The sequence below is a fragment of the Bubalus kerabau genome, chromosome 1 (genome assembly GCF_029407905.1).
Source record: "Bubalus kerabau isolate K-KA32 ecotype Philippines breed swamp buffalo chromosome 1, PCC_UOA_SB_1v2, whole genome shotgun sequence".
In the NCBI taxonomy this organism is placed as follows: domain Eukaryota; kingdom Metazoa; phylum Chordata; class Mammalia; order Artiodactyla; family Bovidae; genus Bubalus; species Bubalus kerabau.
In genome coordinates, this window is record NC_073624.1 from 171,027,058 (window position 1) to 171,044,477 (window position 17,420).

At 48.6% G+C, this 17,420-nt stretch overlaps 1 protein-coding gene across 1 annotated transcript in view; it reads right to left on the bottom strand.

Annotated features, from left to right (window-relative positions):
• Nucleotides 1-2,918: 2,918 nt before the first annotated feature.
• Nucleotides 2,919-17,420, bottom strand: part of MAML1 (mastermind like transcriptional coactivator 1) — a 64,239-nt gene continuing 49,737 nt past the window's right edge. The window contains exons 2-5 of the mRNA XM_055539171.1: nt 12,480-13,886; nt 9,123-9,362; nt 7,948-8,044; nt 2,919-6,370 (exon numbers count right to left, since the gene is read on the bottom strand). Coding sequence (XP_055395146.1) covers nt 5,391-6,370; nt 7,948-8,044; nt 9,123-9,362; nt 12,480-13,886 — 2,724 coding nt within the window. The 3' untranslated portion in view covers nt 2,919-5,390. The remainder of the gene's footprint in view (nt 6,371-7,947; nt 8,045-9,122; nt 9,363-12,479; nt 13,887-17,420) is intronic.

The following is a 17,420-nucleotide window of genomic DNA, read 5'->3' on the forward strand; positions in this document are numbered from 1 at the left end:
AACACGCGAATGATGGCAGAAGTCACCACAGGGATGAGCACAGCACCCTATCGTAACTTCAGCATCTCCCTGGCTGGACTGGCAAAGACCCCAGAGTAGCACAGGCCTCCGGATGCTGCAGTGCTGGGGGCACCTGGAGAGGGACAGTTTTTAATTGAACATTTTTCAGGCATCTGTTCATTTTGGTCTCTCAGCACTCCTTCTTTCCTGTTAACAGCACCCTCTTCCTTTGGGGACTGGCTTCCCAAGTGGCACTGGAGGTAAAGAACCCGCCTGCCAATCCAGGAGACATAAGAGACATAGGTTTGATTCCTGGGTTGGGAAGATCCCCTGGAGGAGGGCATGGCAACCCAGTCCAGGATTCTTGCCTGGAGAATCCCATGGACAGAGGAGCCTAGAGGGCCACAGTCCATGGGGCTGCAGAGTTGGACACGACTGAAGCGACGTAGCACAGCGCCTTTGGGGAACTTCCTCTCCCACTCCATGTGGCTATGAAGTGCACTTCCCCAGGCCTCTCACTGGCTCCCGACGGCAGCCGGCCTGTTAGTTATCTCCGTCCAGGGCCCACCACATCTCAAGCCTCTCAGGCCTCCCCCAACCCCCTCCCTCCCGGTAGCCCCAGCACGATCTTATCACTGCTTCAGTCCCTTCCTGACATTTCCTCATTTTGAAACCAGTCACGCATTTAGGACACCCCTTCCACATGCTACTAGAAGTCCCCGCAACAGGGCCCTGCGCTCCCGCGCTGCAGCTGCACTCCCTGCTCCTGAAACAATGCCCGGCCAGGCACAGCACACGCTCACAGCAGGTGAGCGAGCCTGCCTCCGCATAAGCCTGCCTGGTGACTCTCAACACACATGGGAAGACGGCTGAGCAGCAGAGACCAGAACTGCCTACCCTTGGCACTCCTGAGGCCTAGCCTGTTCAACATCTCCTTTGATTCTGCGAGTTACCTAGTAACCTAAAAAGCAGACTGGGGGCAGGGAATTTTCACGGTTTTGTTAGCCAGTTTTTCTGTTTGCACTCAACAGAAGCTTGATAAAACCTGCACTAAAAGTTACTATGTTCAAATCCTTCCCAAATAGTGGGAGCAGCTGCTCAGCCCAGGCAGGTCAACTTGGCACTTTGCCATGACTTGGGGGTGGGGGTGGGGGTGGGATGAGGGGGAGGTAGGGAGGCTCAAAAGGGAGGGACTATATGTATACTTAGGGCTGATACGGGGCTTCCCAGGTGGCTCAGTGGTTAAGAATCTGCCTGCCAAGCAGGAGACACGGCTTCAATCCCTGGTCTGGAAAGATCCCCTGGAGAAGGAAATGGCAACTGCAGTATTCTTGCTTGGAAAACCCCGTGGACTGGAAGGCGACAGCCCATGGGGTTGCAAAGAGTCAGATGCAACTGAGTGACTAAGCAGCAGCAGCAGCATAGCTGATTCACGCTGTTTTACAGCAGAAACCAACACTGTAAACCAATCACCCTCCAATTAAAATTTTTTAAAAACCTTCTGAATATTAAAAAATATATATATATATACACACACACATATACATATAATATCTCATCGTGGAAGTACGGCAACTTTCTTAACTAACCCCTTCTGACAGCTCTGTCAGATTCTCCTAGTTCTCTGCCGTTACAAATACTACTACCAGGAACAGCAACTTTCCTGTTCCATGTCAGCAACTTTCTCTGCTCCTGGATTTGTTTTCAAGGATGGCTTCTCAGAGTTGGAATTGCTGGGGTGGACAGATGGCATGAACATTTTAAAGGAGCTTACTACCTTTTTCAAAATCTCTTCCCACAAAGAACGTCGTACCGCACGCAGCCTGCCTCATCACGCTGCAGACGCCACTCTTACCTCCGTTGCTCTGACCAGCACAACTGCCTCGCTTTTGTTCTGTTTCGGACTTCTCTGACCACTAAGGAGAGCGAACCCCCCGCCCCCTGCACACGTTCTGTGCGTTCTCAGCCAAGACTTCATGAGTCTGGTGCTCTTCCCTTCCCTGTGCCCTACATTCAGGGCTTCATCAGAGTTAATCAAACCTTTAATTCCACCACGTGACAGGCTTCCTCCCTGAAGGCTGCTCTCTCCTGCTCTTCCGAGAGCTTCAGCTTCTCCAGGCCTGACCCTCTTCCAGCCTGTGCCTGAGGTGAGAGGTCACTGAGAAGACGCGCTTTCCAGGTTCCTGGTGTGTCTCCATTTGATGCCCTTGACAATGTGATACCGACAGGAGTGAGGGGGTGAACGTGCCAGAGCACACGCATTCTTACAATAAAAAAGGAAATGAAACAAGACCCAGAGAACTGCACTGACAATAAACCCAAGGGTTTTAAGTGAAACATTTGAACTGCTAAGGACCTAAGGTATCCCTGAGTTATCTGGTCCAACTTTCCTCACATTAGACACAGGACATGGATGAGCCAGACGGGAGAGACTGGCGGCCCTGGGCAAAGTCAGTGCTAATTTTCTATCTATCTATCAAAAGTAACGGAGAAGGCAATGGCACCCCACTCCAGTACTCTTGCCTGGAAAATCCCATGGACGGAGGAGCCTGGTAGGCTGCAGTCCATGGTGGGGTCTCGAAGAGTCGGACACGACTGAGCGACTTCACTTTCACTTTTCACTTTCATGCGTTGGAGAAGGAAATGGCAACCCACTCCAGTGTTCCTGCCTGGAGAATCCCAGGGACGGGGAGCCTGGTAGGCTTCCATCCATGGGGTCGCACAGAGTCAGGCATGACTGAAGTGACTTAGCAGCATCAAAAGTAAAAGTCACTCTGAGGGAAACCAAACCCAACACCCCCACCACCCATGTCCATTAAGAAAGCAGCTAAATCACACTACCACCGAACAAAGCAGCTGTGCGCTGGTCCGCCTCCTGCCTTGTTGGCGTGGCCATGTGAAGTAAAATACGTGGGCAGTTTCCATACTAGCAAAATACTTTTATTATTTTATAGTGATAAAACAGGAAAGTAAAGACTTCTTTTTGGTGTATACCAGAGTTAAGGAAGTAAAATAAGGGAATTAATAGAATTTCTATGTACTTTGATGACAGTAAAAAGTTAACAATACCAACTGTTTGTCATAAAACTTATAGCCCCCAAAACACATATATAAAGGATCATAGTTTTTAAATCTATAAAAGTAAAAAATATACAGTCAGAAGCTCTAACGCGTATTCCATCTTTAATATAAAATTGTAAACATTTATTTACACAAAGCAAATGTGTATAACAAAAGTCCGAGCACCCTTTACTTTTGCGTCATGGCTCCTGGAAGATGGGGATTTGCACTCACGTGGAGCTGTCTCCTCCCCTGACTACCCAAAAACCAGGTTCATAAATAAAGCCACTGGCAGCTCCCGGGGGCCCCAAGCATCACATTTATTGCTCCGACACTGCAGCAGGTGAGAAGCCTGCCGTCGGTCCAGGTGGCCCAGGACTAAGGCGGGGGCAGCCCTCCCCACGGGGGGCAGAGGTGTGAGTGCCGAGGACAGAGGTGAGCGCAGCCAGAGGGAGACCGGGAGAGGAACAGGCACCCACCACCAGCCTCCAGCCCGCTATTTTTGGTAAAAAAAAAAAACCCACTGAAGTCACCCTCTTCCCCTTCAGATTCGGGAACTCACTCAGAGGGCGGCGTCTTCACTGGCTTGATGATGCATCCCTTTCTCTGAGCTATGTTCAGCCTCCGGGGAAGGCTGCGAGGGAGATAAAAGGGAAACGGCCCCATGGCCACTCAGCGGCAAGTGGCTGCTGGAGGAGACCTGCGGGTCCAAGCACCCCCACGAAAGGCACTGCTGGTGCAGAGTAACGGCCAATGCGCGAGCCCTCACCCCCCAAAGCCACTCAGGCTGCTCGCATGAGCATTTTGCTTGGCTCAATTCTTTACATATGATACTCCCTGAATTATCCATGTTCAAACTCCAGGGAAATAAAAATGGGGCGGTGATTTCGCCAGAGATCATTCTGCATATAAGCCACTCTTTTCACTGTACTATTTTCCCTCCAATATTCCATTTCAAAGAGTTTCACCCTACGCTTACCATTTTGCTTTTGCTATATTGAAGTGCTCTCTCCGTCTTCACTTTCCACAAACAGCCCACAGGTAATACTATGTGGACTCTTAGCTTAGTCAAGACCTAAACAGTCATAGACCTTAAAAGAGAAATCCACTTGAATTTTTAGAAAGGATGTGTTAGTGTTACAAAGCAATTCTCTCTAAAAAGTGCAAGTCGTCTGAAGAGGCAGTGGCAGCAGGAGCAGAATGGAGCGGGGTCCCTTCCTCTGGCCTGTGTCCTTTTCCCTCCTTCCCCTGAACCTCTGCTTTCTGGGGAGGGGACACCCACCTCCTTACAACGCTAGGGTTCCCTGGGGAATTCTAATGACTCTTTTCCTCTCCAATCTAGTAAATTAGTGCCATAAGGAGGTTTTCCACTTGGGCTGGAGAAATAAAGAACAGGAGGCAGGAAGAACGGTTATGGGAAATGAAGATAGGGTGAAAGAAAAGACATCTGTGCACAACTCAACAATGATCACCTTCCTAATACATTAAATACGAGTCTCCAGAGAAACTGCAAAAGGTGAGGAGTCACAACAAAAGAGACACAGGAACCCCAGTTTGTATTTCAGCCTTTAGCCTGGGGTCCTGCTCTGAAAACATGGGAGGAAGGGATTCCTCAGCCCAGGTCCTCCTAAATGCCAACCTGGAAGAACAGCATTCTGGGAGAACGCGGGGCTGCAGTAACGACCGCATCTCTGCCACTAGCTCTGCTTCTCACGGCATCCTGTTCCTTTTTGGCACATGCAAGTTTCCAGTGAGCCTCTCTTTGTCCTGAAGGCTGACAAAGAGCAGGAATAAAAAAGGCTCTTAATCAAAAGGAAACCCTAAGTTTCCAATGCCACTTATAGATTTTAACCACCTACCCTAATCTGTTTTAAAACCTTAAAACCTTTAAAAAATCTTTTCTATGCTACAAATTGCAAATAGTTCCACTATAAAGTTTCAACAAAAATCTGTCCCAACACTGGGCAAAGTGGAGAAATCTTGGATTAGATCAAAACGATAGCACAAATTTTTATAAAGCTGGCATCGTGGGGTTTTACGGTTGGCTTTTTGGTCTTCTGGATAAAAAAACCCCCGTAGAACCCAGTCCTGCTGTCCCAACCCCATTCAGTGACACCTGCAGGTGGGGGGGCCAGCCTGACATCCCAACTGCTGGCTGGGAGCCGTGGGCCCCACGGTCCCGGGAGGACCAGGCCTCGGCTCCGCGGCTCTAGCTCCGCCTGCCCGGCTCCCTGGGCTGTGGGCTTTTGGTCCAAAGTAGTTCCTCTTTCTTGAATCTGAGAACAAAAATACAGGCTGTGTGAACACTGAAACCACCACAAATCCTCCTGCTACTGAGGCCCGAGGAGGTCGTCCAGATCGCTCATCCACTCCTCGGAAGTCCTGTTCTTCAGCAGGGAGTCGATCAGGTCGGCGTCCCCAGCCATGCTGGCCAGCCCGCCGCTGCCCGGCTGCCCGCTGTAGGCGAAGGGCAGCTCCTGGCCTGCGGTCCGCACGGGGTAGGCCTGGGCACAGTGCAGGCCTGGCCGGCCGCCCATGGCTGGGGCAGGGCTCTGGCTGAAGGCCCCCAGCTCAGGCCCCGCCGGGCTCAGGCCCGACAAGCCCTGCTGCGGGGCTCCCTGGGGAGGTGCTGGCACAGGGGCACTGGTCCTCTGCTGTGCGCTCACAGTGGGCAGCATGGACCCTGCCACAGCTGCTGAGCTCATGGGGGCCATGGGCCTGCTGGGCATCGCCTGAGAGAACTGCGGGCTGGACATTTTCAGGTGGGCCTGCTGCAGGTGGAAACTGGAGGCTGCGGTGAATGGGCTTACGGTGCTGTTTCCCGGGGGCTGGCCGCTCAGGTTTGGCATTCCCTGATGTTGCCACGTGGAATTCTGGCCTCCCATGGCTGCTGATACCCTTGGGACCTGTGGCTTAGTTAAACCCGAGTTCAGGGTCCCCTTACTGTGCTGCTGGGAGAGACCAGAGTTCCCCAGTGAGTTCTGTCCATAGGCAGCTGAAACTGAGGTGTTCTGGCCCACGCTGGTCTGCCGTGGAATGTGGGCATGTCCGTTGGTGGCCTGTGGTGGAGGCTGGGGAACTATCTGGGTTATGCTGGAAGTCATGCCGTAGAGGCTGCTCTGTGGCATGCTTTGGGAGCCAGTGAACTGAGCCACACCCCGGTCCTGCTGGCCTGAGTTTGAGGGGAGAGAAGAAACTGAAGTGTGTCCAGGGCCCATTGGCATCAGGTTCCCAGCCTGAGGGAACACTCGGGGACAGCTGGAGTTAGATGGACCCAAGGTGTTCACGCCAGGCATGGCAGAAGAGGACCCTAGAAGGCAGAGAAAGTGCTGTCAGCCAAGCTAGTGTTTCTTCACCACCACTATGGAGAGACATCTAAGACCCACGCGACAACTGCTACCCTACAGGCATGAAAGGCAAAGTCAGTGTTCTGATACCTCACCAGATACCTCATGATCACTGCAACCTTAATGAAGAGAGCCCTGGGGGCCAAAGGTTCCCCACAGGGTGGAATGGAGCCCGCAATAAGGAGATTAAGACAGGTACATTAAAAGAAAAAAAAAAAAAGGCACAGAGGAAGGGGCAAACTCGGTGGCTAGGTTGTGGGGAAAGTGTCTGGGATAAAAGGAAGAGATAGTCTTGGCCAGATTCAGAGCTGCAGCCCCCATATGGGGACAGGGCTGTAGGGCTGCAGGGTAACTGGACTGTGGCTGGTTTAGACCTCGCCAGCCAGGGACTGACAGGACCACTCGGATGAGGGCCCACACGACGTGGTACCGCAGGGTGCGGGAGGGAGGCCATCAGAAGACGTGTACCGAGCGCCTGCTCTGCGGCGCAGGCCGTGCTGGGGGCACAGAGGGCGTGTGCTCGGGGAACCTGCCAGCTGGGGCTCTGTCCCAAGCAGTGCTGTGGTGACCGCACTGACGGAGATGCTCCCCATGTGCGCAGGAGGGGCTGCTCAGGAGCTGGCCATAACGGAGTACACTTTGTTTATCCTCTTCTGCTTTCCATTAGCACCTAACTAAAAACTGAGTTGAAAAAGAGAGAAATGCTGAAATAATCCACTTCTTTCCCACTGATAACACACAGCAACATTAAATGGGGTGAAGGCAGGAAAGCTGGCCAAGGCTCATCTTCTGAGCTGCCCAGACTTCAATCCCCTGGTCCTGTCAGCGTAACATAAAACCCACTCAGCCTCCTCTGGAAGCGCGGCTGTGGGCAACTGCATCAGGACCTGCTATAGCAAGAGGCACTGACCGAGGAAAGCACAGGTTTTGAAGATAGTCCAAGAGCTAGGAAAGCAAGTATGGCCTGGACTTTTCTGCATCTATCAACTGAACTCTCTATTCCTAGAGCAACAGCCTGAGCAATGCTGGTCAGGTTCTCTCACATATCTGAGACATGACAGCTGAAACTTCAGAATGCTTCCTGCCCCCACCAGATCAACTGTCTGCTGCTGACACCAACATGAGTAGACAGAAAGAAGAAAGAAGCAAAAGGCCACAAGTGCATGAAGTTTCTCCTTATCTGGAAAATAGGACAAGATCATTTTTTAAAGAGACACATAACAGTAGAAGCAAAGAACTTTCTTAAGAATTACAGAAGCCACTTCCTATGGATAAGATATCTATCAACTAGAGATGATTTTGCCTTAAACGACTATACAGCCAGGGACCCAGCCAAAGCAGCCTGCTTCTGTCCTTGTCTGGCTGACCTACAGGGCACCCAGAGAGCCAGGCTCCTTATGCAGACTGAAGCTACAGGAGCGTGGAAGTCCATCTGGCACCTGTACTGGAAAGCTGAGCACAGCAGGAAGTCAGCACGAGGGGAATGTCTGCTCAGCACCTGCCTCCCCTGCCCCACATCATCGTCTCAAACACTCCTCACCTGTGAACTGTCCAACCTGCTGTGGGAAGGTGCTCTGTGTTGGGTCTTGGTACTGGGGTGGCGGGCGGGTCAGATGGCGCTGAAATTGCTGCTTCTCCTAGAAAATGCCAAGATCAACAGAAAGCAAGACCCACATAAAACAAAAACAAAGCGATCAGAGAAAAGTAAATTGTCCAAGTTTGTTACTCAGAGGGATTCCTGTGGAGATAATGTTCAGAATCTCATTTGGGGGATTCTTAATAAACAGTATGACACAGAATGATGGGTCAGATCTAAGGAGCCACAGAAAGGAATGGAGTTCTGATACACCAGACAGTATGGCTCAATCCCGAATGCTTTATATGAAATGTCCCAAACAGGCAAATCTACAGGGATAAAAAGTAGATAGTGGCTGCCTAGGCTTAGGAAGATGAAGGAATAACTTTTTAATGGGTACAGGGTTTCTTTTAGGTAATGTTCTAAAACTGGTTATGGTGATGGTGTGTAACTCTGACTAAACTGGAAACCATTTGAATTGTATACTTTAAATGGGTGAATTGTATGTCATGTGAATTATATCCCCAAAAGCTGTTATTTAAAACATGGTGAAACTGAGGCAGTAATGTGGGTTTTAAAGTCATCCTCAATCAACTTTATCCTCTGGGTAACTAGTTCTCTTCTGTCTTAAGGATGTAATTTAAAGTCCTGAGAATTCCTGTAACCTTGGAATCTGCGTAGGACAATCTGATGACCAAGGGGGCGAACAAACTGCAGGACTAGGAGGGGGTTGTCAGTCCCTGACAACCTGGGGTTCTCGAATCCCAGGACCTCAGGGATATCTTCATTTCCCTACTTTATGTTCTGCCTTATAGCAAACTACAACAAAGCAGGATCTCACAGAAAATTGGTGGATCAGTGAGCTCAGTGCTTTGGTAGCTGCTGGAAAAATGGTTCTAATACATTGCGATTCCACTTTCATTAATTCCCACTAAGTGACATAAAGCTGCTCTGACACAGGCTACCACTGTCTGAGAAATAGCACACTCCTGTTTCCCAGAGTACTCTAAAACCAGACATACAAATAAGCACAAATCCACACACATACATACCGAAGCTTGCAGCCACTGCCGCGACCTGGGAGGCAGGCAAACACGGGAAGGGGTGGGGGCAGGGTTTTCTCCCGCCTTTCTCTTTACCTGTTCTGCCAAAAGGTGCTGTTGTCTTTGCAAAAACTGCTGTTGCTGCAAATGTTTTTGTTGCTGCTCCCTCTGTTTCTGTTGGTCCAAAAGCAATTGATGCTGCTTCATTACCGCTGCCTGCTGCTGGCTACTGAGATAGGAGGTGCTACTGTGCGTGCTGGCCACGGAAACAGCAGGCGGCTGAGTCCCCACACTGGCAGCCTGGGTTGGTACAGGGACATTGGGAGGGTTCTGGTCCTGTCAACAGAAACAAGGGGGCCTCAAGTCAGGCGGGACACACCGAGGACTCTAAGCCCTGATCAGAGCGGACGAGCTCTGTCTTGTGAGAGCCTGGCTCCAGGCTCTCTTTTGAAGCCGCTGCTCTTTTGGCATGTGACTCCAGAGCAGCAACACTGCAAGGCAGGGCTGGAGACCAAAAGCACTGACACCTGAGTGCCAAGGCACGGCAACGAACAGTTAGTAGCTGAGTGTTAGCTTTGTTTCCTACAATTCACCAGTGGCTTACACTTGTATTACCTGCATACCCAGTTCCAAAAGCAACTGCAGCTTGTAAATGCTCCCTTACTGGAATGCATGGGCACAGACAGGCCCCCAGAGAAGAAGTTTCTGAGGGACACTGGTTGATGGAGAGGCTACACCGAGTGTGCAAACCTTGGGCCCCTGGAGGCAGGGCTGTCCCTGAACCAACAGGGCTTGTACGGGTTGTCCACCTATGAACAGCATTTTCCTGGGAACAGACTGCTTGGCTTCTGTCAGATATGTTGTTGTTGTTTAGTCACTGAGCTGTGTCCAGGGACTGTAGCCCACCAGGCTCCTCTGCCCATGTGGCAATATAGTGGCTGAAATAAGTAGAAGGATGGCCATTACACACACATTCTTCCACTGAGAGACACTTACACTGCTTTCAGTTTTTGGCTATTAGAAATAATCACGCAATGAATATCTTGTACTTAACATTCTTCTTTTTCTTTTTCTGGTATTATTTCTTGCAGGGGTATAATGTGTCAATGTTTACAAACATTTTTATGGCTTATGCAAACTATTTAATGTCAAATTACTTTCTGAAAGCACTGTGCCCATTTACACATCCTTACTATGATCTGAAACATGTCAATTTCCTCAGCTATTACTAGCATCGAGTTTTTCTATTTTTAAAATGTTCAGTTCAGTAGCTCAGTTGCGTCCAACTCTTTGCGACCCCACGGACTGCAGCACGCCAGGCTTCCCTGTTCATCACCAACTCCCGAAGCTTGCTCAAACTCTTGTCCATCGAGTCAGTGATGCCATCCAACCATCTCATCCTCTGTCATCCCCTTCTCCTGCTTTCAATCCTTCCCAGGACCAGGGTCTTTTACAATGAATCAGTTCTTCACATCAGGTGGCCAAAGTATTGGAGTTTCAGCTTCAGCATCAGTTCTTCCAACAAATATTCAGGACTGATTACTTTTAGGATTGACTGGTTTGATCTCTTGCAGTCCAAGGGACTTTCAAGAGTCTTCTCCAACACCACAGTTCAAAAGCATCAATTCTTCGGTGCTCAGCTTTCTTTATAGTCCAACTCTCACATCCATACATGACCACTGGAAAAACCATACCTTTGACTAGGCAGACCTTTGTTGGCAAAGCAATGTCTCTGCTTTTTAATATGCTGTCTAGATTGGTCATAGCTTTCCTTCCAAGGAGCAAGTGTCTTTTAATTTCATGGCTGTAGTCACCATCTGCAGTGATTGTGGAGCGCCCAAAAAAGTCTGTCACTGTTTCCACTGTTTTTTCATCTATTTCCCATGAGGTGATGGGACCAGATGCCATGATCTTAGATTTCTGAATGTTGAGTTTTAAGCCAACTCTTTAACTCTCATCAAGAGGTTCTTTAGTTCTTCTTCACTTTCTGCCATAAGTTTTGTGTCATCTGCGTATGTGAGGTGATTGATATTTCTCCCAGCAATCTTGATTCCAGCTTCCTCCAGCATGGCATTTCTCATGATGTACTCTGCATATAAGTTAAATAAGCAGGGTGAAAATATACAGCCTTGACGTACTCCTTTCCCTATTTGGAACCACTCTGTTGTTCCATGTCCAGTTCTAACTGTTGCTTCTTGACCTGCGTAAAGATTTCTCAGGAGGCAGATAGGGTGGTCTGGTACTCCCATCTCTTGAAGAATTTCCCACAGTTTGTTGTGATCCACATAGTCAAAGGCTTTGGCGTAAGTCAATAAAGCAGAAGTAGATGTTTTTCTGGAACTCTCTTGCTTTTTTGATGATCCAAAGGATGTTGGCAATTTGATCTCTGGTTGCTCTGCCTTCTGTAAATCCAGCTTGAACATCTGGAAGTTCTTGGTTCACATACTGTTGAAGCCTGCCTTGGAGAATTTTGAGCATTACTTTGCTAGTGTGTGAGATGAGTGCAACTGTGCAGTAGTTTGAACATTCTTTGGCATTGTGTTTCTTTGGGATTGGAATGAAAACTGACGTTTTCCAGTCCTGTGGCCACTGATGAGTTTATTTATTTTTGGAAATAATTTTAATTTATCTAGCGATATCTGTACAGGAAATCTGATGAGTTTAAAATGTTAGTGTTACAAATACACAAAGGTTCATTCACTGCAGCCTTTTACTTACAGTAGCGAAAGGAAGGAGATACCTCACTGCACCGTGACAAAACAACTGTCATACAACTGTTACAAAGTCACACGACTGTCAGCTCAGTGTCAGTGGGTCCCTCTATGTGCAGTGTGGAGGGCAGGCAGTCCAGGACATACCTCGGTGGACAGAAGCCAGCGCTGGTTCTGAGGAAGGCTGGGAATGCTGTTTGTTTACTCTCCCGGGGGTGGGGGACACTTTAGAACGTGAATGTGAGTAGAAACGCAGACAATGATCATGATAAATCGGTTCTCGACCATCCTCCACCCTTCAGACCCAGTGATTCTGCCAGGCTTGAGAGCCTTAAGTAAATAACCATGTATTTGAGACCTGTTAGGAAGCAGCATTCACCTAAATGCTATAAGCTTACTAAAACTTAGGGCATTTTGAACATACATATCTGAAAGTTTGTTTAAAAAAGAAAAAAAACAGAGCCTCTAAGGACATTAAATGTGATCTTTACCTTCAAAACACGGCCACGAATGATTTAAGTTGTGTGGCATGAGAGAGACACCAGGCCAAGTGCAAGGGGTTCTATCCTATTCTACTGAGAGTCAATCCTGGTTTGCTTGATTGATTTTCATTCCCAAGGGGGCTGGAAGTCAAAAAGTAGCTGCTCACTTACTCCCTTTGTTCCCCAACTATCTGGGACCTGAAAAACCACTCAGTGGGTGGATGTGAATGCAGAGTATCGGAGCAAAGACCCGTGCTCACCTGGCTAGGTGCAACCAGTGATCGGAAGGGCATATTTCCTGGCTTTGGTTTTATCAGAAATAAGGAGCTCTGCTCACTGCTAAGATGAGGCAGCTGCTGGGGAAGATAAGCCATCAGGGCCGGCTTGCTCTGGCCAGCCCCAGGGCCGCCTTGTCCACAGTCTGCTTTGTAGTGAGAAAGGGGCTTGGTGTTGCCATAGTCCAGCACCGAGCCTTGGCTAGCCACGGGGTTTTGATTCAAGTTACTTGGCGGCTGGTGGAGGCTCACATGGCTGGGCTGGAGGTAGGGGCCTCCAGGTCGAGGGGAGCTCTTGTTGACACTGGGCATCATGAGCAGTTTGGAAGTGGTGAAGTCTGGCTTGTAACCAGGAGGGCTGGCTGGCTTTTCCACGGGGTAAGGGGCATTTAAGGGACTGTGGGCAGGGCCTGTCTGCTGCCACGTGGACATCTGGCCTGGAGCGGGTGCTGGGGCAGCCTGCTGCGGGTTCTGGAGCATCTGCTCACGCTTCTGCTTGGCAGCGATCTGCTGGAGTTGGTGGGCAGAGGACAGCTCTGAGCCTCCGCCTGGGCCCTGGCTAGGCAGCACCACACTGGAGAGGGCTCTCTGTGCATTCTGGGCCTGGGCTGATGCCGGCATCAGGCTGGGACTGGGGCTATCCACTCCAGGCTGACCAGTGGTGAGGAAGAGGGGCTGGGAGCCCCCGAGGCTGGGTGAATCTGTGGTCACAGGGCCAGATGAAGGCCCCATAAAGGTCTGTCCTGCAGACCCAGCCCTCACTTGTGGAGAGCCTAACTGTTCCTGTTCAAAGGCCGCTGGAGAGAATTCCGTCTTAATATTAATGTCCTGTGCCAGGGGGGTCTGTGTGGCAGAACCAGAAGACTCTGGGTCCTTCTTCTCTTCAAAGTCCTCATTGAACAGATCCTTCATGTCTTCATCAGGAACTGACCTGTTCAGCTCCTCGATGAGCTCCTTCCACTCCTGCTCATTGAGGTTGAGGTCAGGCATGAGGTTGCCTTGAGAGATGGAGCCTCCGGCCCCTGCGATCATGCAAGGCAGGTCATCCATGGGCTCCTGTTTCAGTTCTTTATTCAGGCTCAGGGGAAATGACTCACTAGTGTTGCTGCCTCCATTCAGGTGGAGGCTCGAGTCTGCCAGACACTTCTTGCTGATGGAGTCCAGCCCCAGTGCATGCTTCCCAGTGGCCTGCAAGGCTTCAGGGCCAGGCTTGTCGGGCTGGCCGAGTGGGGAAGCCGGGGGCAGGCCGTTGGAAGAGACGGCAGCTCCCAGAGAGGCCTCTCGGCGCGTCTTCTTGTGCCCAGGAAAGAAATCTCCGTAGCCATTCTGCTGATCACCATTTTGAGGGGATGTGGCACTGTCGAGATTCCTCTTAACCGTATCATGGAGATGCTGAAAAACATGAAAAAGAGTGACTCACATATACAGCACCACGTATGTGATCCCTCTGCTTCTGAGGGTGACTTAGACCAGGGTCTGCACCCCTTGGAACACTCTCCTGCCGATTCTGCTTGCCTAGTTTACACTCTCCACTTCCAGGAACACACTCCCATTTCCCTTCCAGGGCTGTCTTCCCCTTCTCCTTTCCTGTGGCCTTGCCTGAATCAGGACTAGCTCAGCTGTGGCTAAGCAACACAGCTGCAGTCAGTGAGTCACTCCCTGGACACATGCAGGTCTTTTTGTAGGACACAAGTCTGATGCGGCCCAGAGTCATCTAAGCTGAGGGTGTGCCTGATAATGGAGCCAATGAGAAAGAGCCACAGAATATATATATACATTCTTGAGAATATCATTTGAGTTCTGGGATCTAGGTTATGCCTAAGACCAGCCATCCCCCTGGACTTTTCACTCACGGGAACCAATGAATTCCTCCTTACGTTTAAGCTGGTTTAACTTGGATTTCTGCTGCTCGCAGCTGAAGGAGACCTGGCTGGCGTAGGTTGGACCCTGTCGGGGGCTGACCACACGCTCCAGGCTCCTTCTCAGAGCACAGCACTCCCATGCCCTCCCCAGTCTTTTCAGGTGCCCTGCTGGCTCCACCCCTTCTCTCCAGGCCTGGCTGCTTCCTCACACGCCTCGCAGGTCCTCTGCCTTTTGCCCTACTCTCCTCCCCACCAACCCTGAGCACCTTCCACCCCCTGAACCCAGTCACCAGCCCTCACAGACCCCACCGCTTCTGAACAGGACCGCTAATTCCAATACAGTCCTATCTTCCTGGCATTGTTCCTTACCTCCCATCTCCTCAACTGCATTTGTTCACCTAACCTTATTAAGAGTCTACCATGTGTCAGGGACAAGTGCTGTGGGGATATCAAGACAAATGAGGCGGTCCCACGGGCTTCCAATCTTCTAGGACATAGCTACAGAATAAGATAAACACTCTATGCAAGCAGTAGAGCAGTGAGCACCCTGAGAGTTCAGGACAGGCGTTTCACAGAGAGAGCATGGCAATGGAGGTGGGGAAGACAAGTGGTGTCATCTTTCCGCATCTCCCCAGCTTTGCTTCCAGCTGCCAGGACTCAACTCCTCCACTGACAGAGGCACCAACACGCAACCTCTACACATGGCTGCTCCTTGCTGATGCTTCCTTCTGTGACATCTTTTATCCTTTATCCCCCATTCTCAATTCCACACCCCCCACTAGCCCTAAGCATCTATACGGTGCTATTTACAAAGTTCCAAATAACAGCTTTCAATATTATCATTAAGTAGATTTCAGAGAACAGCACAGGACATTCTGCGCTGCTGTCTTCTGCTGCAGAGAAGGGCCACAAAGACCCACCCCACCCCCTCTATGGGGCTGAATGCAGAAGTACCTGATCCCCAGGTGGGAGTGGGGTGCAAAGGGAGCCAAGGGCACCAGCTCTCAGCAAGAAACTACCTGTAGACACACATGTGCAATGAGCAAGAAAATAAGGAGGGTAATTCTATCAATCTCTGAGTTTCAATGTTCCATTCCCTCTCCTTCAAGATTTACTGTTAAAGCTGACTGCACAGTGTTCTATAAATTCTGGCTAAGTACTGCTTTAAATAGATATTTGGATACTTAAGTTAGCTCAGAAAAAGTTAGAAATGCTGAGTAAATGGAACTGTAGGTCAGAGGTATAAGCAAAACATGATCCTAGGACCCAACTCAAGAACACAGCCCCTGTGTATAAAGGACACATATCTCACAATAATAAATTTATGACAAATCCACAGCCAATATAATATTCAATGGTAAAAAGCTGAAAGCCTTCCCACTAATTCTGGAATGAGACAAGGATGCTCACTCTCACCTCTTCCATTCAACACAGTACTGGAAGTCCTAGCCACAGAAATTAGGCAGGAAAAAGAAAGAAAAGGTATCCAGATTGGAAGAGAAAAGGTACAATTATCATTATATGCAGATGAAAATACATATAGAAAACCCTATATACTTCACACAGAACTACTAGAACTGATAAACCGAGCAGGGTAGCAGGATACAAAATTAACATACAGAAATCAACTGCATGTCTTTATACCAACAGTGAAATATCAGAAAGGGAATGGAAAAAAACACCACCACCTTCTAAAATGTGTGCTCAGTCACTCAGTTGTGTTGGACTCTTTGTGACTCCACGGACTTAAAGCTTGCCAGGCTCCTCTGTCCACGGAATGTTTCCCGGCAAGGATACTGGAGTGGGTTGCCATTTCCTTCTCCAGGGGATCTTCCCAACTCATGGATCAAACCCGTGTCTTCTGAGTCTCCTGCAGGCGGATTCTTTACCATTAAGCCACCTGGGAAGCCCCAAAAAGTCATAACAGAAAAGGAATGTTTAAAAAACAAACAAAAACTTTTAAAAAAGTAAACCCCAAAATAAAACACTTAGGGATAACCCTGACCAAGGAGGTGAAAGACTTACATGCTGGAAACTATAGAACATTAAAAAAGGAAACTGAAGATGACTGAAAGAAATGTAAAGTAATCCCATGCCCTTGGACTGGAAGAATTCACACAGTTCAAATGGCCATATGACCCAAAGCAATCTACAGATTTAATGCAATCCCTATCAAATTACCCATGACATTTCTCAAAGAACTACAACAAATAATCCTAAAATTCATATGGAACCATAAAAGACCCAGAATTGTCAAAGCAATCCTGAGGAAAAAGAGTAAAGCTGGAAGCATAACCCTTCCAGACTTCAGATGATACTACAAAGCTATAGTAATCAAAGTGTGATATTGGCACAACAACAGACTTATGGATCAATAAAACAGAACCAAAGACCAGAAGTTAAACCACACACCAGTAATCTTTGACAAAGGATGCAAGACTATACAAGGGGAAAAAGACAGCTTCTTTAGAAAGTAATGTTGGGAAAATTGGATAGCTGCATGTAAATCAATGAAGCTAGAACAAATCCTCTCACCATACACAAATATAAACTCAAAATGGTTTACAGAACATAAAACATGACACCATAAAACTCTCAGAACAGATCATAGGCAAAACATTCCTTGCTCTAAATTGTACCAATGCTTCCTTAGATCTTCCAAGGCAAAAGAAATATAAACCAAAAGACAAAGCAAAAAACCTCAAATAGGACCTAATGAAAGTTAATGGTTTTACATAGCAAAGGAAACCATGGACAAAATGAAAAGACAATCTATAGAATGGGAGAAAATATTTGCAAATGATGCCACCCTCAAGGACTTAATTTCCAAAATATACAAACAGCTCATACAACTCAACAACAAAGAAACCGAAACAACTCAATCAAAAAATGGGCAGACCTACAAATATTTCTCCAAAATAGACCTACAGATGGCCAATAGGCACATGAAAAGATGCTCAACATGGCTAATTATTAGAGAAATGCAAATCAGAACTACAATGAAGTAGCACCACACAATGATCAAAATGGCCATCATTTAAAAGCCTACAAATGACAAATGCTG